Genomic DNA, 27538 nt, shown 5'->3' on the forward strand with positions numbered 1-27538 from the left:
CGCCTTCGTTTCAACCACAATGACAGAGTATGACAGGATTGGTTCCAGGAACGGTTGCGACGCGTTCATTCCTGCAACCCTCGAAATGAAGACCCATAGACGGCGCAAACTCAAAAACAACGGCAAAATAGTACATCGAGCACTGGCGATTATTTGCCAAACGCGCTCATATTATCTGGGGGTTAGGACGCCAGAGCGAGGGCAGAAACGATGCCAATTCCAGTGCGGTGCTGTCAACGTTGTCATGCATGCGCTCATGGTCACGCACTACTATGTCAAGTCCAATGCACAGCCTGCAAGACGCAGCTGGAACGTGCAGCAATAATGTTAGGCCAGCGCAGCGCAGCATCGCCACCCTTGTCCAGTCGAAGGCGGGCCTTGATGGTGTCAAGCGGATTTCATGAGTTGGAGGGCACGTTTTGGGTTCCTCAGCTTGTTGCCCACCACTTCACGCCAATCTCCTCCACATCCTGACGCCACACGAGTCATAACGCTAATGCTCCGTAGATGTACCACAATGACAAGAGTCGAGATGCCGACGCATTTCATCCTGAGAGCTTCCTGGTGATATGCGAGGTGGATGAGAAGAATGGGAGTGATTGTCGGTTGTTTCTGCGCCTCACTCGCGCATTGCTTGCGGCAAATAGACCATGGCGAGATGCCTTTTCCCACTTAATTCGCCCTTTGAAACATCTAATTCTGTCGTTTAATATAACTACTATTCAGAAGCCCTTGATGGGCCACCATTTATCATATGTGACGGTGTCCAACGGGCGGAAATCATGACGTGTCTGGGGTGGTAGGCCACAACTCATTCGTGAAGATTGTCTAAGCCGTGGGCAAATTATTTACCTCTCTCCACATTGGGAGATGGAAGGGAGATATGGGATATGAATGAGAGACTTGCGGTATAGTACGTATGTGCACGGAACACGTGCGAGCACCACTCGCAATCTTTCTTAATGTAAGCACTTATAAGTAGCCTCCACAGGTAGGCAAAGGAGCTTTTTATCGATCAAACACGGTCGGAAGCAGCTGGTATTAGGACTGCGTGGGGAAATCGCCGTGTACATCTTGAGAGACGCGAGGACATATCCACGCATACTTGGCCGCAGTACGCACATTTCACCGAATAATGCAAATAAAGACATTTCCCCGGGAATAAAAACCTGTGCTTGGTGAAGGGCAAAGATAGATCATGACATCTGGCTATCTCAATACGACACTGAGAGCGATATCGGGTAGCCTAAACGCCATGCCTCGATAAGAGCATATACCCCTATTATGTCCGAAATGATGCTCTAAATCGCATACCTGGTACGATCTAAAGCCATAAACTTGCAACCTGACTTCCATCTATTGTTCTGAACCAGGCAGACCAATGGCGAGCAGGTCTAGGCCACATCCAACAACGACAATAGAGTTGATGTCACGGTGGTGCGCGCCATGAATGCAAGGGTATCGAGTATATTCCGGGCCAAAAAATCACCACAACCTGCGACGAAGCTAGCACCACGGTTTCGACGTCTTCACTTGGCCCCTCCCTTTCTCCTAGATGATTATACTCCCCGATATCAGACCCTCAGCTCTCGAGATGAAGCCAAGAAGCGCTCTCTGGCCTACGCTCACCTCCGCAACTGCAATCTTTGCCCACGACTCTGCGGTGTGAATCGATATGAAAAGACTGGAATGTGTCTCATTGGAGACAAGGTCAAGGTCAATGTCATTGCACCCCATTTTGGAGAAGGTCTGATCTTTCTTATCCGGCGAAAACGCCATGCAAAAAGCCTCGCCACACGAAGCCAGTTACACCACACCACTTACTAGTCCGTCCCTCGTCTTGGCTTTTTGAATCAAGCTCTAACGTTTCTAATTTTCTCTATTCAGAGCCGTGCATCCAGGGCCACAGTGGCAGTGGCGCAGTATTTATGAGCGGCTGCAATTTACGGTGTATTTTCTGCCAAAACTTTGACATTTCCCACCAGCGCAATGGCATGGATCTCACTCCCGAGGAACTGGGAGAATGGTACATCAAGTTGCAGGAGGTTGGCAACGTCCACAACATCAACATTGTCACCCCGGAGCATGTTGTGCCGCAAGTGGCGTTGAGTGTTCTTCATGCGAAGCAGTTAGGGTTGAGGGTCCCCATTGTGTACAACACCTCGAGCTTCGATTCTCTCGCCTCGTTGGAGCTGATGGATGGGCTCGTTGACATTTATCTGGCCGACTTCAAGGTGTGGGAGACTAGCTCGTCCAAGCGGCTTCTCAAGGCAGATGATTACGCTGCGACGGCAAAAGAAAGCATCAGGGCTATGCAAGCCCAGGTCGGTGATCTGTGCTTTACCGGCGACGGCATTGCCAAGAAAGGCCTGCTGATACGACATCTGGTCATGCCCGGGAAGGAGGCTGAAGGCGTTGAGATAATGAAGTGGTTGGCGTCAGACGTGTCCAAAGATTGCTTCATCAATATCATGGAGCAGTACCGCCCCGACGCCCACGTGGGCAAGAAGAGGCGCAAGTCAAGCGACCAAGGCAAGGAGGAGATACGCTATGCCGACTTGAATCGTGCCGTGACCGGCGAAGAGGTCTCTGTGGTGCGACAAGCCGCAAACAAGTCTGGACTTTGGAGGTTCAATGAAGCACCCAAACATGATGGGTTCGCCATATAGTGGCGGCTATTATACCAACAAGAACTGGGCCGGGGACGGTGATCGTTTTGTATCAGACAGCCTCTTGGCAATATGAATGGGCTGTTTTCATTGCGAGCAAGTTACACTTAAAGTGTGGACGCGCCGCCGGCAGTTGGCTTCCTTGTGCCGCCGCCACATTGCCACATTGCCAGCCCTAAATGCAATGTGCCATGAACAATGCAATGGTTTTGGGTGATTTGGGTGGTTCGGCTGAAGTCTGAGGAAACGGAGGCGTTGGCAATATTGACTCACGGATCTCATAAAGATGCATGTCTAGCCCGCCCCTCCTTTCCTAACTGTTGGGTCAATATTCCTGCGCTTAGTTGCTTCTTAGCTCCTCGGCTTCCCTTTTATGCTGTCTGGTGGCATGTGCGCAAGAGCGACCAAGGCTGTATGAGGTCGGATCTTGCCGAGTCGATTTGCCCACATTTCAATACAGAGTACACTTACAGGAAGCAACATTGAATTTATATGTGGACGAATTTTCAGCATTGACGCGTCTGCCGTTTCCATACATCTCCTATTGGCATAGTTGCTATATTCGACCCACGATAGGGCCAAAATGGGATCGACCGTATCTCAAGGCGTTGACGTTCCCGTCGCGGCGGCCTCTCCCAGCGTCGAACAGCAGATGGACGACGCTTCAGCAACATCATCAAACTCATCGCCAGAGCGCCAGAGCTGCAGCGCACAGTCACCAGCCTCCGTTTCTACCGATCACAAGAGTACGCACTCCCGCTGCTCCCGCAGTACCAGTAACAGGGAAAATAACCAATCTTGTTCCCGCACGCTGTTCTCTTCCCGCTCTAGGGCTATATTTCACCCCCGGTCACACGAGGAAATCTATGCTGAGCAGGCCTATCTGAGTCTCACTCTGCACGCACACATCGCCCAACATTGCGATTTGATGAACAGATATTCGCTGACCGAGGCCGAAACGTTTCAAGGAGAGTCAAGGAAGTGCAAGCGACGGGCCAGGAAGGAGCTGGGACTTTTGCGTGGTCAACTGATCCACGCCGCTGAACAAGAGCAAATTATTTTTGCGAGATTGGGTGAACTATTTGTCGAAGCAAAAAGCCGAGAGTCTCGGAACGTGGCACAGAACCAGCATTTGCAAGGGTTTCGAGGTGTTAGACGCTATTCTCACCCTCAGAATCAACAGGAGATGCGACGGTCAATGTCGAGCCTGAATGGTGCAACCCCGGCATTTATTCCCCAAAAAGATCTATTCAGCCATCAAGAATACGACGAGGACGTTGCGAGCACTGCCGACACAGGCAAAGATGATGGAGAGGTGTCTGAAAATAGCATGGGCGAGCTGCTCGAGCCAGGTGACGAGCAATTCAAGGAGCAAAGATTTCTACTACGCAGACTGTCAGGAGATGATTATACTTCACTACTCAAAAAAGACAGGAGGCTTAGCTTGCCCACCAGTCTAGGGTTGACGTGAAGAACTCTACGGGACGACAGAAGTCGAATGCAATGTTGAAAGATGAAAAGTAGATAATGGCATGATTTTCATTATTTCGTGTGGCGCAATCACGTAGCTTCTGCAACTATGCAGCATGGAACGCGGCAATATACCACTGGGGGAATCGTTCCTCCGCCATCGCACCCTGCATGATGCCCAATTGCTGTATCCAGTCCATGTGATTTGAATTTTTCCAACTAGTTCCCGGCATCTACGCAAACTCGCCATTTTCCCCGTCGTCAAATCCCCAATCTCTCAACGATTGCCTCTTCCTCCTGACGTCCTCTGCGCTCGGCGGCGGTGGTAAGGAAAATCCGGCCCCTTGCTGAGCGCTGGCCAGACCGGAACCAGCACCCGGCGGAGGCGGCAGCGCAAAGGACTGCAGCGTAGCCGGATCCGAAGAAGTGCCTGGCGGCTCGGGCTGCCTCCTCCCCCTCGACTTGCTCCCTATATTCACGGTGATGGTCTGGCCCTCCTTCAGACTATAATCCTTGTTCTCCTGTGCCGCCGCACTCGCGTCGGCGCCGGCATTCTCGAGCCCCAACGCCCTCCGCGCCCTCTGCAAAGCGATGCCCAGGTCAAACGCCTTCGACCTGTCTCCGAATCCTATACCCAGAACGGCCTTGTGCCCCTGCGGGTCGCGAACTGTCAGCGCAAAGAAACGACTGCTGTCGATGACGGGCTCCACGACAGAGCCGTTGGTATACGGTGCGGCGGCGAACAATTCTCCGCTGGAAGGGTCCTCTAGGACCAGGTCAACCTTGAGCTTGGACTGGCCCTGGCCGCCGTCGGACGCGGGCGACTCGAAGGCCGTTTCGACGACGCGCAGGCGTCCTGTGAAGATGTTTCGCGAGGGATCGTCGGTCCATGAGATTGCGCTGTAGCCCTTCATGGAGGTTAGAGGAGGGATCTGGTAGACGTGGACGGGCCCGTCAATGAAGAGGTTGCGCTGGATGGCGTCTTCGGGGAGCGGCTGGCCAGTGGCGGGGTCGATGAGGTCCATCTTGGAGAGCTCGAAGTGTGTTGGGAGTTTGGTGATGAGTGTGTGGATCCGCTGGCTGGACGAAGCAAGTCTGGGGTTGCGTGAGGGGATATCTGGGAATATATGTGGTTCATGTAGTGGACGATTGGTAGCTGACAGTCGAGTTTGTTACAGGAAGGACATAAAAGACTGATGGCCGCGGAAGAGGAAAGAGAGAAACACGAATGCCTGCTGCGATGAAACTTGGGATACGAACGAAGAGGAGAGAGCCCGCGTGTGTGTTTGGCGGCGTTGTGAGCTCCGGGTGATAAAAGGTCTGCTTTGTACTCCGTATGGAGACTGACGATGAAGTTGATTGACAGGCTCGAGTTCCTTGTCGTGCCAAGGGTCCACTGACGTACGCAGCCGGGGCCCCATGAATTGAGACGTGCAAGAGCACAAACATTGGCCAGGCACTGGAAACAAGCAACGTAGTACAGCAAAATGAAACATTAGAAATTTATGCAAATGTGTTTTAGCACAGGCATGTGCCGACCAACGTCAATGCAAACCCACCAGACTTGACGAACACTTGACCTCGGACGAATGCATCTCTGTTAAGGCGTTGGAACTTGACAACTTATCCTGGTACATACATAATATTTTTTAAATTATTTCGCTGTAGTCAAATAAAATTACAAGCATGATACAAGTATCGTGTAAGCGTAAAATCTAAAATAGTATTGGACTGTACCAGGCCAAGGATACCAACATTAAAGAGACTAGAAAAGTCAAGTAGACCCAGGTCTCAGCGTAATTGGTACTGCGCCGCGGCCCGCCAGCCAAGGCCATCTCGCGATAGCCTCAGCTACCGTCATCATGGAAGTAAACCATAAACCTACTGACTTTGCGCATGTGACTTACGCCGAGTCACGCTAAAAACCTAAAATGCCCACGCACGTAGTATATCTGCGAGGTCTCGCCTGCATTCCAAGTTAATCCTGTTCCTCTCTATCCAAGTCGTCTGCCTCTTCTGCTGTCAAGACCAACCAATCGTGAGTCCCTGCTTCCACACACACACACACACACATCTCCCACAAGCACTGCAACCGCTCACATGTGCACTTGCTGACATCGCCCACAGCTATCTACAAACTATTGTGGTACATACATATACGTACTCCGTATGGAAGGCTGCCCCGCCATTCCACCTTCTACCGCCAGCAGTCACCCACCTCTGGCCCCATATCCGGCCAATAGCACAGCTCCGGCCCCTCCAAAGCCTGGTGGCTCCCGTCAGCGGAGTTGCTTTGACTCAACACAATTCATCGTGCGGTTCAAATTTAGTCAACATTGAGCCGCCCATCGCATCTTCAACTTGGATTAACCCATCGCCTGTCGCGGTGACAAGCGAATCGACAATGACTTCCCCTGGCGAGGCTGCCGGTACGTCTCATCACTGACCAAACCATCACAGGCCAAGCAAACCATTAATGTAAAATGCCAGCCGCCAAGGATACCGTCTCGGGAGATCTTCCTATACGCAGACCATCTATGGCATCATCGAACTTTGAGTCCGTTGCTCCAACACATCCGTGGCATAATTGACTCGATGCTGACTGCAACTAGCATCGTTTCAACGTATCATAAATTCCTCGAGTCCGATCCCAACTTGACCAAGCCTGTTGCTGCCATCCAATCATTAATTGAGCTTCTCAACGCTGTCCCTTCCAAAACCGTGTACGAGACCCTTGATAGAATCAAAGCCCACTCCGACCGCCTCAAGGCTTCTGTCGAAAACCCTGTGCCTCTGAGCGCTGGCACCGATCTTTTTCTCCAGTATCTTGTCTCCTCGCTTAAGGAGCAGGAAGACAGCTTTGATGCCGTGAGGCAACACCTCCTCCGCAACGGTCGATTATTCGCCCAGAGAGCCGTTGATGCGCGAAATGGGGTCGCTAAGCAAGGCTGGCGTTTTGTAAGAGAAGACAAATGTGTCTTGACCCATGGTGCCTCAAGATGCGTCACTGCCCTGCTGGAGCGGGCCGCCAGGAATCTCAATGGAAAGTTCAGGGTAGTTTACGTCAGGGATGAGACCCGCGTTGCAGAGAGTGACCGTGTCGTCAGGGAGTTGCGCCAGATGGGAATCCCCGTTGCAGAGATCCCAGTGGCCGCTGTTGCCCACGTCATGGGCTTGCTGCGTCAGGTTCACATGGTCATCGTTGGTGCGGAAGCAGTGACTAATAATGGAGGCATTATTTCTAGAATCGGCACCTTTCAGATCGCCCAACTGGCCTCAAAGGTCAAGATGCCGTTCTATGTCGCCGCCGAAACGCACAAATTCACGAAGAAGCTCCCCTTGGACCAGCGGGACCTTGGCCTCAGAAAGCACGGTTATTGGACGCAGCACGTGCTTGATTTTAGCACCGACTCGGCGAGCAAGCAACTCGAGAACGCGGTTGACTACACTGTGAGTATACATGCCGAATTGGAGTCAAAACATTACCAGTACTGATGCGATCGCAAGCCCCATACTTTGATTACAAACCTCATCACAGAAAACGGAGTCCACTTGCCCACGTACGTATGTGAGCAGCTTCTCGACATCTATGGAAACCTTCATGAATCATGAATGAAGTAAGCTGGAGAACAGACTCACGGCGCCGCGTCTTCACGGACGCAAGGATGGGTGATTACTTTGATGGCCCACGTTCAGAATGGCATGGACACAATGGGGTCTTGATGATAATACACGTAACAAGGACCAACCTTGAGTAGTTATTACAACAAATCGTGGTGTTACGACGCGTTTGTTAAGCGAGTGCTAAAGAGCATCCTACCGACATTTATAGACGCGAAAAGAGGTTAAAACTGCAAAAATGCACAAAAAGGGGTTTAAAACCTTGAGCGGTCTGGCAAATGAGTGTATTGTTAAATAAGGAGTTTCAATAAAAAAGGATTGTCCGCGTGCAATTTGTTAGTCCTATTCCGCATGTCCAATTTGATACCATGGCAGGCAAAAACAATTTCATAGAATTCTCCAAGTCCCAACATGTTGTACGTTGTTCGCCTTGTGTCACCCAATCCATTTGTCTCCGAGCCTACTCAACATCCCTCACCACCCGCGCTCCAACCCAAGCATAAGGATAGTTCCTCTGGTACCAGTTGACGAAGCTCTTCCGGCCCGCAATCCTGGGGTGGGTGGCCCACGAGCCGCCCAGCACAATGTTGTGCTTGTCGTCGAAAAAGTCCGCCGTGTAAAGCGGATACAGCTCCATCGGCTCGAAGCCCTCGTGTCTTCGCAGCGGAGAAGAAGTCCATTCCCACACGCCCCCCATGCCGGACTGGCCGGCCAGGGTGTTGCCCTGGGAAGTCACCGGCACGGGGTGCCAGTGTTTGAAGCCGACGTTTGCGCCGGCCAGGTCGACGAATAGCGCGGAGCTATTCTCGACCGCGGAGGGGGATGAGCAAGGGGGTGTTTCTTCTACGCCGTTGTTTGAGAGATGTCTTTTCCCCCGCCTAGTGTTAGCAAAACCGTACTATCGTCGTCGTGTAGTTCTCGATACGAGGGTCAACTTACCCATTCACCGCGGGGACCTTTCTGGAAAGTCGGCCGCCCATGAGCAACTCCCGCTGACTCTCGACAAAGGCGTAAATGCTGCGGGCCTCCTCGAATGTCGGGATCCTGCCGCCCATCCAGGATGCGCAGCCGGCGAGTTCGTCGTAGGACGCGAAGACGGGCCAGTCGAGCGCCGACTTGAGCGGCACGAGGCCATAGACGGTGCGAACGGACTTGTCGCTCAGGAAGGAGTCTGGCAGGGTTGTGGGAACGGCTTTGTAGCCGTTTGTCCCGTTTGCGCCGTTGGGTTTGTGGGTGCCGTTGGTGAGGCTGTTGGAGGACCAGGACGCGGGGATCTTGGCTGCGTTTGTCGTGTACAAGTATTGGGCGTACTTGATGCACGTTTTGTGTTAGAGACGTGGCCATGGTGGATGTCAGTCGAGATGGGAGAGGACCTACTTCTTCGTTGGTGATGGGTCTGCCTCGGGCCTGGAAAGCGTGGACTTGGACCTTTCGTGCTGGTTTCTCATTGTCCCTTGATATTGTCAGGCTGTCAACACCAAACGGGGTGCTTCATGAGTAGTGAGAAAGGCTACTCACCATCCGAAATGAACATTGTCCGTGCCGCTTTCGGGATCATTCATTCCCAGAATCACTTGCTGAGCAGGCACGTCGAACCACTCGTTGTCTACTCTGGCCTCAAAGGCCCTCTTTGCCATCCTCTCAAAGTCAGGGATCCCCATGTGGGGTGGCGGCAGTGTCCTGTCGCTCTGCAGCATCATGTAGAGCAGTGTCTCGATGTGCATGAGCTCATGCTCGAAACCAACCCAGATGGCTCTTGCCACCCGGCGAGGAAGCTTCTCAACCCCCTCCTCGTACAGCCTGCCGAGGCGAGCACGTACTCGCCCTTGATAGGCGGTGATGTCTTCCACAGGCGGCCATTCATCTGGTATCTCTGAATGGACGTGACAATGCTCGGGGTTATCTACGTCCGGATCTATTCCACGCTCGAAAATGGTAGCATAAGACGCTGGATCCGTAGGAGGCAGTTTTGTCGTCTTTGTGAGCTGAATATCGAGAAATGTAGGGATATGGCCCAGGTAAAAGATGCATGCGTTGCGTAGCTTGATGGGCTGCTCGGTGAGTTCCTGTCTGGGCAGCATTTGCTTCGTGACAATGTCCCACGTTGACCAGAGGGCTTGCCAGTCGTTTAGGGTGGGCAACGTTTGGGCAGCGTAGAGTGAGGGGGCTTTGCTGAATGGGATTTGGGCTTTTTGAAGCATATGAAGACCTTGGGGATGGTTAGTCTCGGGCGACTTCTCCGTGACTCGGGGTATGAGAAGGTGATGAGAAGGGAGGCTGGTTACCGTATTCATCGCCGCGGGTCCAGATTCCGGTTTCACGGAGACCAGCGTGTTTCCACAAGTTTTCAGCACCAATTTTGGAGTACTTGAGACTCTGTTCAATTTGAATTCTTTCATTGGGTTTGATGATTGATCCAAGGACGTTGACCTCCCGGAGAGGAGACAGGAAGGCTTGGTGGCGGCCGCCCTCGTCGTCGTAGACGTATTCACCGATGACTTTCCAGTCCGGCAAGTGGAATATTTCTTGGCCATAGATGCGATTGGCGTTTATGAGTCCATTGAGGATGAACCTGTGGGCATTGTTAGTATTTGTTGGCGACATGTCAAGACAAGATTGACTTACTCATGAGTTATACCCTTGCTGTCTGAGGACAGTTTGTTAGCAGCCAAAATGCAGCTAGTGGCCCAGTACGTTTCTTACCATTGTAAGCGTGGCTAGGCTGGTTAGATTGCAATTCTTCTTTACGATTATTTGCTTTTTGTGGTCAAGACTTACTAAATCTTGTCGGGGTTCCCACAAGAATCCAGCCCAACAACCATGCTGTCTTGGGGCTTTAGAATATCCGCATACGACTGCAAAAACTCGGCAGCCTCGTCTCTGTGGAAGTTTCCTATTGTAAGATGTGTAAGAAGAGGATTCTCATGAAGAAGAGAAGAAGAGGGAAAGAGAGGAAAATCACTGACCAATACTGGATCCCAGATGCAGAATGCACTTTGGCCTGTCCACAATAGAAGGCTGCTTCAACCAGACTGTGCCATCGTCATATGTCCCCAACAAGCCGTGGCAGCAAACGTACTTGAAATCAGGAACGTGTGATAGCGTACGCTCCAGCTCCTTCTTGGAGAGATCCAGAGCGTAGTAGTCGATGGATTTGCGGGCATCCTCGAACGCCTGCAGGAGGAGACAGACCTTGCGGAGATTGCTGCATTGCATTAGTATCCCCATCCATCACGGGAAACAGCCCAGACGCTCTCCTATCCAAGAGCTCGGAATCACGGGGTGGGCACACAGCGTTCAATGCGTGGACATACCCGCTCCCCAACTCAATCACCATGGCTCCATCCGGGATCGTGGCGGCAATCTCGACCGAGTGCTTCTTCAGCAGCTCGATTTCGTCGTTGGTCAGATAGTACTCGTCCAGATACGTGATCTGGCGCAAGTTATAAGTTTGAGCGACGCAGTCCAGGAGCAGGGGGGAGCGAAGGATGGAGGGGAGGGACAAGAAAGAGTCACACGGTCCATCAAGATGTGCGTGACGAAATACAGGAAATGCTCAATGTGCTTTCAGAGCCTGGGAGGAGCCATCACACGTACATCCTCAAATAGCTGCAGCCCCCTCTCATCATACAGCAGCAGCGTCGGGAGCTTGCGCGCGCGCCCGTCCTTGGGGATCACCATGCGGGCCACTTCATCTTTAAGGTTGAAGTCGACCCTGTTGCTGCGAATGTCGATAATATCAAGGTCGCCCCGGGGCCTCGAGGCAGCTTTGCCAGCAGGCTGCTTGATGGGGAGTGACGTCGTGATGGTCTGGACACACTGCATGACGGCGGGCATTTTGACGAAACGGCAGCGCGGTCAAGGGCAGAGAGAGTTGCGGAGAGACAGAGTCGAGTGAGTCGATCCAAGCCACGCCAAGCAACTCTGTGATGTATTTTTTTTTTCTTGTGAGGGGGGAGAGCCGTGGAATGAAATAGCATCTGCCAGGAACACAGTCAAAGTTCAAAAGTAGAAAGGCTTCAACGCGGCGGGAGACGACGGACGGAAACGGTATACGCCAAAGGTACCAAGCCGCATGTAGATTTGCTTCACACCACCTCGAGCCAGGTACGAAGCTTACCGAGAAGAGCTCCTCCCCCCATCTTTCCAAAGCTTTCCTTCTCGAGAGCCAATAAGACGGACCAGATGGGCGAAGCTTCTCCTCACGTTCCGGCCAGGGCGGGACGCAGCTCTCGCCGCCACCAAGATGGTCCATCGTAGCCATGATGCAAGTCACGCTTGCAGACAAGCTTGCGAGAGAGCCTTGTGCCATTTGATACGTCACCATCTTGGCCGGGGCCTATATTATGACCTGGAAGCATAACGCTCTGCCCCATCGTACCCGCCGTGCATTGCGGCAGAATCTGCTCACGACGTTCCCAAAGAGCCAAACCTCTCCCACCCGATTCAATGGGCTTTGGAATCATCGCGACGTCAGTGGAGCACCTTGGTCAGCATGTGGTTCTCGACTCCCAGAGACATCGAACCACGGGCCTCCAGCGCCCCAGATTCATGCACGAGGCGAGAGCTATGGCCGATCAGGGCTATCAATCCCAACATGAAGCCAAACGCCCCACTGGCAGAAGAAACAGCGTTCCATGTTCCAGCACGAGTATCTCTCCGTGGAGAGCTGGCGCGTTGTGGCTGCTACGGTACATGCCGGGCTTGTATTCGACAAGTCGCGGCAAGCCGGGTCGTCGGGACGCTGGCGGCTTCATCGGAAGGGCGCGAATTTTTGATTCCAGACGGTGTTGCAGGGGAGACGCCATCGTGAATCTCTGCGTGCCTGAACGCCTGGAGTCTGAACGGTCCAAGTGAGCCGCTGGCGGAATCGCTCTCCCTCCAACCCGCCGACGACAGGGTGGTCCCAAAGGTGGTTCCAGAATGTCGCGGGTGCAACTACGTCGTCAGTCAAGTTCATGTGTCGGATCAGAGATCAAGGCACTGGCTGCATCGTGTGGGGAGCGTGTGGCGGCTCGAGTCCATGACGACGGCGGTTCCCCAACGGGCAGCTCTCCCAGTGTTGAGACTTTTCATCTTGCCAGGAACAAGAGGACTGGACGGATGAGATCAGATGGGCCGCTGATAAGCGTCAGATGCCTCGATCGGAAATCTCAACTGTGCAGGCGCACCGTTTGTACTGCCACTCTCTGACCGGCGGCGGAAACCTGCAAGATAATAAATAGCGCCCGGGTTAATACCGTGGACAACGCATTACACATGCCTCATGTACCTGCAGTACGACTTGAAGCTGTCCGGTGCCACTGCATTACGTTTGGTGGCATGTCAGGTGCTCCGGGCTAAAATGCCAGTCACGCCGCGCGGTTGATTGCAGTCCATTGAGCTGTCTAATTGATCGTTTGGTATAATCATCACCGGCAGCAGCAAGGTGTGTAGAACCGTCTACGCCTGGATGCGCTGATACATGCGGCCTAGTATTTCGTTCAGTCACGTCACCAACACTATCAAACTCTCTAAACTAACCGAGTTGACGAGTTCAAAATGGCCCCATCTATCCAAAGCAACATTTGCCATAAATAATTGAAACCTTTCCTGTGGTATAAATAACAGCCGGCCAAACCGCGTGTGGCTCGTTGCGAAGAGCTTACACCGGTGGTGATACGACGTCGTCTTATTGAGTGCTCATAGAAGACCTGTCGAATGGGTGCTATTTTACAATGGGGTTAAACGCCTTTACTCTTCGGCATTAATCGAATTGATTGAAGGAGATGAGTCCCTGAGAGATCGGCTTCTGCTCAGTAGCTTCTTCTCCTGTGAGATATAATGCAGAACGTCGTAGAGTTCTGTTCTACAAAGATTGTTCTTCGATTCAACTTGTCCTTAAAAGAGTTCAAGTCGGTATCTTACCATGATATCGGTTATGAAGCTAACTCCGTATCATTTCAAACCACCGTCTGCTCATAATAATAAGGTAATGCATAAGCCTAGACGATATTCCTGTGCCGCCTCCTAGGATGCCATCACCATCACCACAATAACCACCCCGCGATGTGCGAAATAACAGCTACTATTGCGGCCCGTGTGCGCTACGGTCGCTGTCTATACGATGCCAAGAAATACTGGAAGCTCACTGAGCTGGCGAAGAAATATCCATCGGTCCAAGGTTCTAGCTACCTACTTCTGAATTGAAAACTGTTGATACGAAAAGCCGAGACAGTAAACGAGCCGACTCTTCCACCGTGCAGTTGAAGAAAAGTAGCTGGCGTCGAAAGCATTGCAGTAGTATTTGGAACGCGGGGGACTGGACTCACAGAGGTGAGAATTCTTCTCCCAATTTTTGCAAATCAACTATAACTGCAGAAGGAGAAGGATGATTTCCCCTCTCTCTTCTTTCCCTCCATTCTTTGCTCATATGCGGTTCAGATCCAAATCTTAGCATTGGCTGCCCACATCCCTACGGAGAACCAGATCGAGGGAGCTGCTAACCGATACAGTGTTTCCATGGACCTCAAGTATGGTCAGCGAGTCTGCGATTTCCGAAGCTTTTTCTTCGCACTTGAAGAAAAGCTGGGGTTGAAAGAAGCTCAAGGCTTGCCCTTTCTCCAAGACGAGCGTGTAGATATTCCCATAGAGACCATCATTACCGACTGGTCAGAACTTGACGAGGGCGAATCAACACATTTCGGGCGGTTGAGCTCTTCTCATCGCTAGCATTTACATGCATGAAGTATAAAGGGAGCATTACGGATGCAGAGAGGGGCTTGCGAGTTGCGGCGCGCTTTACGACATATCTCCTGGAACAGGATATTCGGAATCCGAAGACAAGATCTTTTATGATGGCAAAAGTCTTCTCTGAAGAGTACAGGATAGACAGTGACGAAGACAAACGCATTTTCTTCCAAGGTATTTTGCATAGAGAATGGTGTGTGCATAAGAGTATTTCCCAATAAAGAGTTACCGCTATAAGCACCATTTCAAGATGAGATTCCAGAGTGGAAGCCTAGGGCGTCAGGAATATCAGACACAGCAAAACGGACCACCCGAGTTGTTCAAAGCTGCAGAAGAAGCAGCCGACATCTTTTTACAAGTCGGCTGTCTTCAACAACCTCTCCACCAAGGATCCGACCCTTCCCGAGAGAGTGAATACGTCAATGAGCTCTGGATGTCAGCCGGAAACATGGCATGTCATATACGACTTCAGCTCTTCCGTTTCATGCTGGTCAAGGCGTAAAGTGATAAACAAGCACTCGTCGAGACATCTTCGACCATGACGAGTGTCAAAATGTCGTTTTCACGGAATGCTGCCGCTGCATGGTCCTCCGAGCACTATCATCTAAAGCTTGGGAGAAAGAACTCTCTATGGCGCGCGCAAGTGAGACAACTTCAACAACCGAAACGGATCAGATGACGATGGCGAAACTGGACATCCGAATAGACGAGATCATCATTGTCCAGCGGCATAAGAAGGGAGTTTCTACAAGAAGAAAGAAATAAAAATTCGAGGACATAGAGGAGGCAGAGAAAATGGGAAAGCGAAAAGAGGCGTGAGCTGCAAGCTTCGAGACACAGAGAAGGGCATGCAGATTAAGAAACTCGAGTAGTTGGATGCCTTGAGGCAAACAAGACCATCTCCAGGGTCAATGGGACGGTCCAGTAACCAAAAAGAGGGAAAAGAAGAATGATAGAAGCGAGGAAGGGCCGCGGTCAGGAATGATGCAGATACAGGCAAGAAAAAGCACGGAGTAGAGGTTGCAGATGCGGAAGATTCCGAGGATGGGAGCGAAGGACCTCTTGATACAGACGATAATGTGAGTTGAGCAAGTTGGTATGCAATTCTTTGACGAGCATTTCGTTAGCGGAGACGGTTTTGGAGCAGAGCGATCAATATGCAAAAAGAAATTGATGCCACAACTTCAATATCCCTGTAAGTCTAGCCATCAGTGACCTGACAGGGAAGTTTATGGGGGGCTATACGGGGCCCTCTCTACTAACAAGAGCATTCTCAATTTATATTGGTAGCTGTTAATTGCGATTAACAGGGGAGTAAGAGGTGACCTGTGTTAGTCAGATATTTTCGGCTCATCAGGTACTGGCCCCCCCCCAATAACTTCTTTTAATTGGCTGTAAACGCCCTTGTCGTGTCACACCTGGCTAAACATCCAGGGCTCAAAACTGCACATGGAAAAAGAAAAAAAGAATCGCTACAATGAACAATTCCTCTTTGGACAAACGGGGAATCGAACCCCGGACCTCTCCCAGATAAGACAAATCCTTGTGAGGATATATGCTAAGGGAGTATTATACCATTAAACCATATGCCCCTAATGATGCTGTATTCGCAGTGGTAATCGGCATTTGAAGGCCGATGGGGGAGGGAAGAGGAAACAAGCCCCAGGGTCCAGGGACACAAAGAGGAGTTTGCGAACGCCGGGCTCTTCCGCGATTGAATCAGTTGACATCAAAACCACGTTACCCGCAAGGAAGCACGGCATGCAGTCAGCTGCCGCGAGGAACGGTATAACGAGATGCACGGCGATAATTGGTACATACAGCGTGGACACGACTTGAAACGAATCGGCTACTTCCACGACCAAAGGCAACCATGTCTGATGATGTCATCTGCCCAAGCGCCAGGTATCGGGGCCGCGCGAACTACACGAAGGCGGTACGTCCAAATAGGAAAAAAGGGCACCGGGCGACAGGGTGAGAGAAGCCGGTAGACAAGCAGGCGGACGAAGCAAAAGCAAGGCGGCAGCTGGAATCTGCAGAGGTCCAATTACCTTCCAAGGCGGAAGTATTCATAGGCTCCGGGCCAGGACACAGCGCGTCCCGGTAGGTCAACTCTTTGACTGAATGATCACGTCGTCTTGTTCGTGCGACACGGCTGACCTCGCCGGTGCAGGACAGCAGGAGATAGGCCCATGCCCGGACGAGGCTCAGGGTTGGGCGCGGACGGTTATCCCTTCTGGGCCGGTGGCTGCCGTGCAGAGCAATATTGGCACACTTCTAGATGGTATCTCCTCTGATGTCTGGTGCTGTTGAGTACCAGACCCTGAGGTGGCCGAGCCGCCTCCGCCTCGCTCTTTGAGTAAGCCATCGCAGAGGTCACGTTCAGGTATGCTTTCTCACCGCCAGAGCGTCTTTTTGTTGTTGCACCGCACAGCCTAGGGCTCTGGTCCGGGTCGCGAGATCAAGTTCCGGAGATCAACAACAAGGATGCGTGGGGGCGGGCGGAAGCGGACATATCCGAAAGTGCCAGTTTTCTTCTTCATCTGTTGTCTCGGCGCTTCGCCCGGATGTAGGATTGTGCCATCGCAGGCAGGGCCATCGCAAGGCCATCGTGATGCCAAATTGTATATAAAGGCCTCACCCAACTTGAGGGCAAATGGAACGCCTGTCTAGCTGTTCTAGTCTAGGACTCGATTTTCTACTTGCACAAAGCCTCGAGCTTATTGACAGCCAATATCACCAGTCTATTTTGATAATAATAAAAAAATAAAACAAAGAATAAGACAGCGTTTGAATCATCATCGGCTACTGCCTAGGTATATGGGAGCCTCGTCTTCATTGCAAATATAGACAACGTCCCGCAAATGCTAGGATGGCCACTCTTACTCCGGAAGCAATCGTTGCCATTGTGGGCTTGGTGATTGCTCTGCCGCCGACTGTTGTTGTTATCATTCGCTTGCTTTGGCGGTGGAACGGCACAGGGGCTCCGGGCCGGCAGCACATGAGCAATAGTCAGGATGGTATGTCCAACATTGAAGTCCGGCGCGCTGTTTCGGCTATTTTGTCTAACTGGTAGAAAAAAATGATTTAAAAAAATAGAAGAGGCAGCAATGACAGTACAGCCTCAGCAGCAACCGTATTGGTACGCCGTTGAAGGGGATCCGAGGTTGCGAGGAGATCCCTGCCCTCGACGTATTAGCACCCGCGAAGCCATGCACATCACTCGATACCAGCGAAGTGAAATTTACAACATGGACGTCGCGCCATGGTAGCGCGTAAAAGGTCAAGTCCATTGGTACAGCCGACGGCAGGCTACCATGCATAATATCGCATCAACCTGACAAGTTTGCGGTTGGTGGACACAGGCGAGTCCAATACCTTTTCTCTTACGGAGTAATCTCTCATGCTGGCACAGCGACGCAATGCAGAGGGCAGCTTGCATGCACGCATGTTTGAGCCGTGTTCCAAGACCAAACCGAAGCCGCATCAGCGCTATTCTCCACATTCATACTGCACATGGCCATGGCTTGCTTACCCGCCTGAGCATGAAGAACAAGCACATGTCTGGTGGCAACGGGCTTGATCCCAATGACGACATTCTGGACGTCCAGGCCCAGTGAGCCCCTGTTCCAAGAGGCCTCGCGCCCGCACGGCGTCACACCTTTGGAGAGCTTCGGCGCTTGCTGGTCCAACCGTTGCCAAGGATGGAGAGGGAAGGGGGCTTGATGCTTAATTTGTCGCCTCGCCGTGCTCGAACGCGGGTGGTTCCATTCATTTCGTAAGTCTTGTTGATTTCCCTTTATGTGTTTCCTTTTTAGGGTTTGTCAACGGAGGACAGGGTGTAACTTGACGCGTCTTTGAATTTCGAGAATTGCCAGCAGTGTATTGCGCTGGCTTGGATGAAGAAAGAGAGTCGAGAGGCCGCCCGCCTGCCAAGATCCAAGGTCGAGCTCCTCAAAGCTACGTACCTTCGTCTTGCCCCGCGATCTGCCTTTTGGACATTGGCTTTTGGACCCCGCGGCTGAACCGACGACGTTGGGACATCGTCACCATCCAAACCTTGATTTTTGCTCTACACCCCTTTTTGAAGCTAGCGCTCTTCTTTGCGACCGCTGCTCATCATGGCCTCGGGTAACAATGTAAGTCGACCACGGACATTATCTGGGTTCCTCTCTTCCCTCCCTCCCTCCCTCCCTCCCTCTCTCAACATCAACTCCAACGCCTGCTAACCACATCATACCATCTGCAATGAAGGACCCCAAGCTCCTCTACGCCGTCGATGGCATCAAAGCCTATCACATTGCCAACGGCACCGAACATTCCCTGACCCCAAGTGGTCCCCAGACGCTATCACTTCTCATGGTTCCGACCGCCTCTGGTTTTGCAGACCCTTCTGGCATCGGCTCTGGCGAGGAGGACTTTTACCTGCATCTGCATCTGCCTCCCGAGCTGGATTTGCCCATGCCAGCCACCACTCAGATATACCACCAACCCCCGACGAGCTATCTGATTCCCCGCTGGGATCTGGGTCCCGACGCCGGCGCTTTCACGAGAATTGAATTTCCGCCGGCAGGGAGTCGCCCCGGCATCCAGGAAGATGTAGATACGTTTGAGACCATTCTTGCGCAGTGCACAGCCTTCTTGGAACGTGCGCCTCCGCCAAAGCCAAAGAGGGCCAAGACAGCCCCTGTTTTCGGGGCTTCTGCAAAGGCGAGGGAGGCAGCTGGTGAGGAACTGCCCGCCTATAATCCGGCTGATTATACCCGAGGCGAAGGCTATGTTCAGGGGAGTCTGAGTTCAAGTGGCAAAGGAGGCAGAATCGTCTTGGTGGATGAGGAGGACGGCAGTGTTATCGGCGAATTGAGCGAGGGGTTCCAAGTTGTGGAGGATACCGGCATAAAGCCGGGATCCAAAGGTACGATTCTCCTCCTCCCGACAAATTACGACTTCTACAGCGTGAAAGAAACCTCGCTAACCGGTGTGTCTTGTAGATCCTGTTGAAATCGCTTTACCCACAGACGGCTCCCAGGCCATCAACGTCCAACCAGCCCCAGCATACTACGAGGAAGACCGCATCCATCCCGCATACAAAAAGTCCACAATTGTCAGTATGGGCATGAGGGCATCTCGCCTTCTCATTACGACATCAGATTATGTCTCCCACGCCCTCCAGGGCGGAGCCGACAACTTCACCAAGAGCACGCAGCCCGTCGCCAAACCCGTCACCTTTACGCCCACCACACACGCACATATCCGAAAGATCAACCAGTTCTCAAACAAGGCCGCTGGTCTGTCCGCTGCCACTGTCGGCTCCATTGCCAAAGTGGCACAGAACTTTGGGGCCAACATTTCCCGCCGCAAGGATGGAAAGGCCCGAGGCTTCGATAAAGATGGCAACATGATTGAGACATACAAACCTGGTATGTTAAACAAGAGTTTGATGGCGTTCAATACTGTTGTAGATGGCATGGAGCACGCCGGCCGTAGTCTACTCACGAGCACATCTTCAAGTGTCAGTCAGGTTGTCGAACATAGATGGGGCCCGGAGGCTGGTGAAGTATCCCGCAACTTGGGTGGTGGCTTCAAGAATGTGGGATTGGTATATATCGATGTGACGGGTGTGTCTCGCCGTGCCATTTTGAAGAGTGTAGCGAAGGGCATGGTTGTTGGAACCGTCAAGGGAGGCGGTCAGGTTATTGTTGGTGGGGACGAGAAGAGCAACACGACACCTGTGGCAGGGGGAAGTGGGAACGGAAATGGAGAGAAGGCGTCATACGGCGATTCTTCAAGTGTGTCTGGCGGCCATCAGGGCAATGGTAAGAAGCCCGCTTAGAGGGTTGGGTTACGAATACATGAAACGGCAATAAGGGTACGAAACATGCACATTTATAATTCGTTCAACACTGACTTGCCTTGCGTAGCGAATGTCAATCTTTGTAAGGAATATAAGTACCGAATCATTGCTTTCAAAAAATAGACTACTGTTTCAATCTCCGTCATCATTACTCCGTACGTACCATGTTACCAATTAAAGTGGTAAAAGTGGATCACGTGTCGACGTGACGTCCCTCGCGTCGCGATGGCTTCGAAGCTTTGACCCCCACGTTCTCCAATCGAAACGCCGGCCGGGTTCCCGAGTAACCAGCTATCTACTCAAATCCCGTCATAGGGATATAAAAACTCTAATAGTGCTCTCTCGCGGTATTTTCTCGTCGATGGCAATGGAACACGTTGCATCCACGACAAATTCCCTGTCATAACTGGAAACTGGCCCCGCCACCTTCTTGCTCAACCCATGTGTCGATACGAGCCGTTTGGCGTCTTCATTCTTACGTTTTATGACATCTCAGACGCAATCAAACGCAAACGAGAAAAGAAACTGTACGAAACATACACTCTCCTGACCTTGATCTAGGCTAATGCTCCCTGCCAGCGCATCATGCTCCACGAAATCCTCCTCTCCCTCTCGGGCCACCCATCTCCTCTCCTTCATACACCTCCGTCGCCCGAAGCAGACGCTCTAGCAGGCATAACACCCCCCGAACGACAGCTCCTCTCCTCTGCCAGACACATCAGTGACCTGAATACCAACCTCATCGCCTACTCGACCGAAATCTCCACGACTCATTCTTCGACGATATGTCGAGCTGTCGCCACGGCTATAAGTTCCGTCCATCTGGCTGCATTCCAGCGAAAGGTCCTGCAGGTAGAGGAGAGCATACTGAAAAATGACGCTGATTGGGTGGGGGCGTATAATATCGTGCCATTGACCGCCATCATGGGCGAATTTCAGCAGTGGACGAGGCGGTTAGAGTGGCTATGGGACACGGTACAGTTCATCATGGCTCAGAATACAGATGGGAGTTCGTGTAGGGGGTCAACATTGATTGACCGATTGAGGGACGAATTGCAGAGTGGATATCAGGACGTGGCTGCTACAGCAGATAGTCTGGTCAAGGTCGCGGAGACGGCATGGTTGAAGCAGGTTTCCGCATGGGTGCTGTACGGGAGGTTGCCCAGTTTTGGGGCTGATGATTTCTTTGTGCAAAAGCTGCATGGTTCTCCAGAGGCATGAAGCTACCCTTTTGCGTACCTTGGTCTGCGATTACAGAGACTGACTGTCAGTAGGATTATGTTTGTGTTGAGAACTGTCTGCCGTCATTCGTCACAGGAGCAACAGCAGCATCCATGATATTCATCGGCAAATCACTCAACCATGTTCGCGCCATGAACAACACCAGCTCGTCATCAGGCGGAGTAGCACATGTATCTGCTAAACTCCAAGAATTATCAACCCTAACGTTACCGCTAGAAAACTCCGAGTTTTCCAAGGCGGTCAAGGCCATTCGCACTTCCCTGTCACAAAACACTTTGCAAAAGATGCTTCCGCTTGCCAGAGTTTCAGAAATGATCCAGCTCCTCCGGGACTTCTTCCTCCTTGGTCGGGGCGAATTTGCCATGGCCCTCACCCACGAAGCAGACGAAAGGGTTAGAAATCGCTGGCGAAGAGCAGGCAATCTCGCGTACGAAAAGGATGATGGCCTGAAAAACATCACTGTCAAGGATGGTGAAGTCGCTGCGGTTTTGAATAGGACGTGGGCTGTGCTCGTCTCCATGCAGGGCCAACACGCCGAGGAGGACGACCAGCTCGAACTTGCACGAAGCCTGATACAACTCCATCTTACAAAGTCCAAACCTCCAGCCGCACTCGTCACCGGAAGAGGCTTAGACGTCCAAGCAGCAAATGTCCTTGCCGCCTCCCCTTTCCGCAACATGCTCTTCTCCGTCCCAGCCATGCTCAGCCTCGACCTGCCCTCGCCACTAGACATGGTCATCTCCCCGTCCGACCTCCAGCTCTACTCCTCTATAAACGCATACCTCCTCTCCCTTCGCCGCGCGCACATGCGCCTCACTGGCCTATGGAAAATCACCTCCCTTCGTCGCCACTACCCTTCCCCTCGCGGCGCATCCGACCACGCCGTCACCCTCCGAGAGCGCTGGTCCGACCGCTCCTGGTTGCTCCGAAGCACATGGACCACCGCCAGCGCTACCATATTCTTCCTTGCTGAGACAGAAGCCTACTTCCAGACGGAAATCGTGAAAACCCTCTGGGACGACTTCCACGCCTGGCTCATCCCTTCACAGCCACAGCGCTCTGGTCACGCTACCCCCATTGACCACCATCACTCCCGACCTCCAAGCCAGCATTCTCACGATCCGCAAACCCTCTCCACCGCGCACACGCTCTATCTCCGCACCCTCACCCACCGCCTCCTCCTCACTCAAGCCTCCTTCACGGATCAATTATACGCCCTCCTCCAACACATCGACCACCTCGTCACACACATCCACCGTCTGCACTCGTTATTCACATCCCTCGACCTCGAGCACGATGCTGGCGTAGTAGATGCTTTTGTCGACCTTGAGCGCGAACAATCACAAGTATTCAGCTCGCTGCACAATATACAACTAAAAGTAAAACAAGGAATAGACGATGTGGTTTCAACATTAAGAAACTTGGAAAGCGACGCCATATTCTTGGCGGAATGGGATGGGCAGGGACTAGTAGACGATGAAGGTGAAGACAGAGGGTATGTGCCGTGCCGTGTGGGAGGGGTTGATAGGTTGTTGATGAAGTTGGATTTTGGCAGTTGGTTGGGCGGGACGGCGTGGGAGGGCTAACGGAGGCTTGGTTTTGTCGGTGAGATTACGGGGCTTGGGGATCGAGGGGGATGGTATTAGATTTTAGATGAATGATGAATGATTAACGCCATTATACAATAAAAGATGATTGCAGCACAATTGATCGCCACAACGTATAGTGACACATGGGAGCATGGGAAATGTGTGACTATTATATATTAATTTTCGGTTGTTTCGCTCTGTAGTCAAATGAAATTACACGCATGATACAAGTATCGTGCAAGCGTAAAATCTAAAACAGTATTGGGCTGTACCAGGCCAAGGACAGTAAGAGACTAGAAAAGTAGACCGTCTGTACACGCATCGTGACGCGTGACTATTATATATAGTAATATCGTTATCAAGTGTATTTTCTTAAAATAAAACCTCCGTTATTAGGCTAGAGAGACTATAAAACTATATTTATTTGCTTGCTAATTCTCAACTACCAGTTATATTCGTATTTAACGTATCGCGATGCGTTCATAGTGTATTCTGCGGTTTATTACGGTTCCCGGCCAACACGTCATGCAAGCGTCGCATGAGTATTATATCAGGCCACGTAATATACCGTGAGTACATACATCGCGATACGTTAAATACTAGCAAGATGAGGAATTAAGAACTTGCAAGCAAATAAATGTAATCCCTATAATTCAGCCTCGTGCTGGAGGCGTCCAGTAATATTATAATTATAGGATGTCGATAATATATTATAAATGCCGCACGCATTATATAAGTCGCGCTAAATCTCCAAATGCAAAATTCATAGTCCCCGAAAAACGCTTCAACGCGGTATTAGTTACATTGCTCATGCCTTCATGCTGTGCCTCAAATAATGTGTAATATATAACACATGAGACAAATTAAAACATTTCCCTTTCGCTAGATAGTCCTTTGCTGTAGTATTTTCAATATACAGTAATCTGCTTTCCGAATCGGAAAGGTTTGCTGGATTTCTGTCCGCGACGGCTAAACAGCCCGCGGCTAAAGGATTGTGGGAGAGTATCGGTGCCGAAGTGGGACTCCCCGGGCCGGAGCGGGGCCGATCCGGAAATAGCTTTCTTGGATTGCCAGCGTTCACGAATGCAATCGTCCACTAAAGTGATGAGACCTGTAGAAACAATAGCACTGGAAAAGTTAGCTTACGGTTGCAAATAATTAAAGCAAATGAGGCATAGACGTACTCAGCTACATCCGTCATGGCTTCAATGGTAGATTGGTCACTAATCCACATATAGCAAGGCGGGATCCATCCACCAGCGCTGTCTTCATCGTCGATTTGGCTAGGACTTCGTATCTCCTGTGCGATATGGGCTACCGGCTCCTCCTGATCATCGCGGACGAGATGGAAAGAAAAGGTATTCAGCATCTTGTCAACGGCTCGCTTCCAAGTATACTTGTGGCCCCACCACTCAAACTCGTAGCGCCCTGAACTGCGGCGAGAAACCTCCACACGGGCATAATTGCTGAATTCAAGCTTGATAGAATCGGTAGGAATTAGAAACTCTGATGGAGGTTTGACGGCCAGGAGGCTAGACGAATTGTCCAAAACGTCGGTGCCGGAGCCTATCGATGCCGATGACTTGGCAGTCATGGTGCTTGCTGTGGAGGGGCGCCGCGAACCCGAGGGAGCCTTGAGGGAACAGGAGGACGAGTTGGAAGCATTTGATCGGCGGAAAGGAGCCTTGACAGATCGAAGAGCCGAGGAAACCGATTGATGGAGGGCACCACGTGAAATGCCAGATGACTTGGTGTAGGCACGTTTAGAGACGCACACTTCCCTGCCAGAGTCGCGGCAATGGCGACGGAACGAAAACTCTCGATTGACTAAATCGTACATGCGGAGATGGAAGAGCTGAACAGTAACAGGTCTACGGTGAGAACCTAGAACAGAGCCTTGGCCAATGCCGATAAGTGAACCAGGCACAACTACCGTCTCCACGCGAAGATTCATGTTTCCGTCTGGGGTAGTGTCGTCGTGTCGAATAGATAGACGATTCATGGAGGGGAATAGATAGCTAAAGGTGCGAGGATCTGACGGCTTGACTGTTGGATCAGTAGGCCCCGCACGGTAAGGAGGGAGGACGGGCGGGATAGAGGCATCATCGGGCCCTTGTAGACGAACGGGCTCCGGCTCATAGTTGAATAAATCATCGTCATGGCCGCCACACTCATGGCCCGTATCATTTTCAGAGAATCGAGTGTCATATGTATTGACAGAGAGCGTAGAATCTGAAGGTTCGGGTGGGAAGTAAGTGATGCTAGGTTGTGGCAACTCAGGCTCCTCCTCTTGTCGCATCCTCTCCTGTTGTCTGCCGTGGCGACGTGGAGGGTCAATTTCGTCGTGGTCTTCATGCCTCTGCCTTCGGTCTGAGCTGGTGGTGGTGAATTCTTGGCTATGCGTCGAGGCGGCATGATCTGTCCTTGAAAGAACATATGAAGTTGAGAGCTCGCTGTCTCGTGAGGAAGAAGCTAATGAGCCATACGAGAGTCGTGAAGATGATGGGTCGGGCATAGTCCTAGGTGCTTCCAATGCTCTGCGATGCCCTGGGTGTTGTGCTTTAGTCGTCATATAAATTGAACAAGTACACTCAGTCGAAAGTTGCAGTATCAAGAGGCGAAACAGTCGGCGTGTTGGTCGAGGTATTGTTCAAACCAAAGCTTTTACCAGTGTCTTGCAGGCGAGACGGATAGGATCCACGATTGACCGAAAGAATAAGCAGCTTTGAATTGAGTGGGATTGGAGATGAGAAAACTGTGAATAGAAGTGGAAGTGGAATAATGTAAATGTGTTTGTCATCTATGGGATGGGTGAATGCGGAATGAATGGGGATGGCTGGGGAAGGGGAGCCTCGAGATATACGTTTTACACAAACGGGAAGTCGCGAACATGCCTGAAAGATGGACACCTCCTTCTCACATGGACATGAAAGCAGCAAGGACCCCATAGTTCGTACTCTGTTCCCGTCTGGCAAAAAAAGGCAAGAACCTTTCACACCTTGGCTCCCGAGAAAAAAACACCGGCCAACCCTAGTAACAAACACCAAAGCCACTCAAACGGACAACCGCCGCGTCGTCGTCCTTGTCGGCCTTTTTCGTCTGTCGCGGTGAGTCGACCGGGGGTGTGGCGTGAGGAATTCAGACCACGCTCCGGGGCATTGGCGTGGGCGTCGGGTGGACATGGACGGCGGTAGTGTGATCTGGGCATTTCCATGCATCAGCCTCGAAAATGCCGCCAGCACTCACAAGGATCCCGGATTGCTCCCAATGGGGACCCTGCACTGAGTCTCCTCTGTATCCTGCTGCTACCCCTTGGATATGTCTGGTGTGTTGGCGGAAAGTCCAGTTGGGTAGTCGTCTCAGTCATCACCTGCACATTCAACACGCCTCAGTAAAGTGGGTGGTCATGAATGGATGCGTCTTGCCTCAGATTTCGTTGCAAAGAGCTGATCCTCAACAGGCATAAAGGAATCCATTCAATCGGACGTGTACACAAAAGCCCGGCATGGTCGGGCTTGTCGGCCACCCAGCTGTTTGCCACACAATAGCTGCCGCAACTGCTCAAAGCAGTGGCTAACTCTTCAGTTCCCACGTTTTCCTAGTGGATTACTGCGCAGCTTCTGCTGAGACAAACGCCGAAAGACCGAGATGTATGCCCTAAATGGGGAAACAATAGCCTCAAGTGCTACGTCAAAGGGAGGCTGAGCAGGTGGGCTGCGAGGCTCACCACCAGCCCCTAGTGTTCACGACCAGAGCACTCTGCGTTCATGTCTCGGGACATAGAAGCTCTATGTCCTCTTGGTGAATCAGCGGCAGTAACGCTAAAACAACTCCAAACGCCACCAGGCCGACCGATTGACACGGGGGCCAGAGGGGTCTTCGGTTCATCCAACAACCAGCAGTGGCAATGCGGCCTCGGGAGTAATCGATTATGCTTCGTCTAGCGAGCCTCGGGCTGAGCCGAGCCTATCATTCGCGGCTGCATTACGTGGACGCCTCATAGTGCTGGCAACTTGGCCTTCCACATGAAGGCTAACCGGTGCTACTGAAGTACTTTTGGCTCCCAACGTCGTTCCCTGCAAAGCAACATGCCACAGAAGCGTATCACCCCATCGTCGGCTGTTGGCGACGTCAGTGGCCCGAACACACCCGCGGCAGACGTGCAACTACAGACTGGTCCCTTCTGCGCGTGAAACTGCAAAGAGAAGGTCGAGATGACGAGCAAGAATCATCCAAGCAGATGGCGATGAAAATGCCTCTGAGAGAATCAGGCGCATTGCTAGCACAGGCCGAACCTGACAAACTTGCTTGTGGGCGGGACCGTCTTGGAACAACGACTTTCACTTGCTCCATACTGTCCTTGG

General features: G+C 51.8%; 8 protein-coding genes across 8 annotated transcripts; 5 read left to right on the forward strand and 3 right to left on the reverse strand.

Moving 5' to 3' along the window:
* Positions 1 to 1446: 1446 nt before the first annotated feature.
* On the forward strand, positions 1447 to 2669 carry MAA_04860 (uncharacterized protein; the record flags this gene model as incomplete). The annotated part of the gene is made up of 2 exons (XM_007822956.1): positions 1447 to 1747; positions 1888 to 2669. 2 exons carry the CDS (start codon positions 1447 to 1449, stop codon positions 2667 to 2669), a joined length of 1083 nt encoding a protein of 360 aa, XP_007821147.1.
* A 583-nt stretch (positions 2670 to 3252) lies between these two features.
* Positions 3253 to 4140, forward strand: MAA_04859 (uncharacterized protein; the record flags this gene model as incomplete). Its single annotated transcript, XM_007822955.1, has 1 exon — positions 3253 to 4140. The coding sequence occupies one exon, from the start codon at positions 3253 to 3255 to the stop codon at positions 4138 to 4140; it is 888 nt and encodes a 295-aa protein (XP_007821146.1).
* Positions 4141 to 4372: 232 nt separating this feature from the next.
* Positions 4373 to 5164, reverse strand: MAA_04858 (adaptin ear-binding coat-associated protein 2; the record flags this gene model as incomplete). The annotated part of the gene is made up of 1 exon (XM_007822954.1): positions 4373 to 5164. One exon carries the CDS (start codon positions 5162 to 5164, stop codon positions 4373 to 4375), a length of 792 nt encoding a protein of 263 aa, XP_007821145.1.
* A 1379-nt stretch (positions 5165 to 6543) lies between these two features.
* On the forward strand, positions 6544 to 7634 carry MAA_04857 (initiation factor 2 subunit family protein; the record flags this gene model as incomplete). The annotated part of the gene is made up of 3 exons (XM_007822953.2): positions 6544 to 6568; positions 6630 to 6696; positions 6752 to 7634. The coding sequence occupies 3 exons, from the start codon at positions 6544 to 6546 to the stop codon at positions 7632 to 7634; spliced, it is 975 nt and encodes a 324-aa protein (XP_007821144.2).
* A 586-nt stretch (positions 7635 to 8220) lies between these two features.
* On the reverse strand, positions 8221 to 11597 carry MAA_04856 (DUF323 domain protein; the record flags this gene model as incomplete). Its single annotated transcript, XM_007822952.1, has 11 exons — positions 8221 to 8626; positions 8700 to 9070; positions 9138 to 9213; positions 9279 to 9969; positions 10046 to 10332; positions 10386 to 10407; positions 10464 to 10477; positions 10539 to 10653; positions 10727 to 10965; positions 11075 to 11193; positions 11358 to 11597. The coding sequence occupies 11 exons, from the start codon at positions 11595 to 11597 to the stop codon at positions 8221 to 8223; spliced, it is 2580 nt and encodes an 859-aa protein (XP_007821143.1).
* Positions 11598 to 18737: 7140 nt separating this feature from the next.
* MAA_04855 (SPG20 protein) lies at positions 18738 to 20322 on the forward strand (the record flags this gene model as incomplete). Its single annotated transcript, XM_007822951.1, has 2 exons — positions 18738 to 19404; positions 19481 to 20322. The coding sequence occupies 2 exons, from the start codon at positions 18738 to 18740 to the stop codon at positions 20320 to 20322; spliced, it is 1509 nt and encodes a 502-aa protein (XP_007821142.1).
* A 606-nt stretch (positions 20323 to 20928) lies between these two features.
* Positions 20929 to 23171, forward strand: MAA_04854 (Spc97/Spc98 family protein; the record flags this gene model as incomplete). Its single annotated transcript, XM_007822950.2, has 3 exons — positions 20929 to 21318; positions 21438 to 21491; positions 21618 to 23171. 3 exons carry the CDS (start codon positions 20929 to 20931, stop codon positions 23169 to 23171), a joined length of 1998 nt encoding a protein of 665 aa, XP_007821141.2.
* Positions 23172 to 24082: 911 nt separating this feature from the next.
* On the reverse strand, positions 24083 to 25689 carry MAA_04853 (uncharacterized protein; the record flags this gene model as incomplete). The annotated part of the gene is made up of 2 exons (XM_007822949.1): positions 24083 to 24302; positions 24359 to 25689. 2 exons carry the CDS (start codon positions 25687 to 25689, stop codon positions 24083 to 24085), a joined length of 1551 nt encoding a protein of 516 aa, XP_007821140.1.
* Positions 25690 to 27538: the final 1849 nt, after the last annotated feature.

The sequence above is a fragment of the Metarhizium robertsii genome (genome assembly GCF_000187425.2).
Source record: "Metarhizium robertsii ARSEF 23 chromosome Unknown MAA_Scf_1, whole genome shotgun sequence".
Taxonomy (NCBI): Eukaryota; Fungi; Ascomycota; class Sordariomycetes; order Hypocreales; family Clavicipitaceae; genus Metarhizium; species Metarhizium robertsii.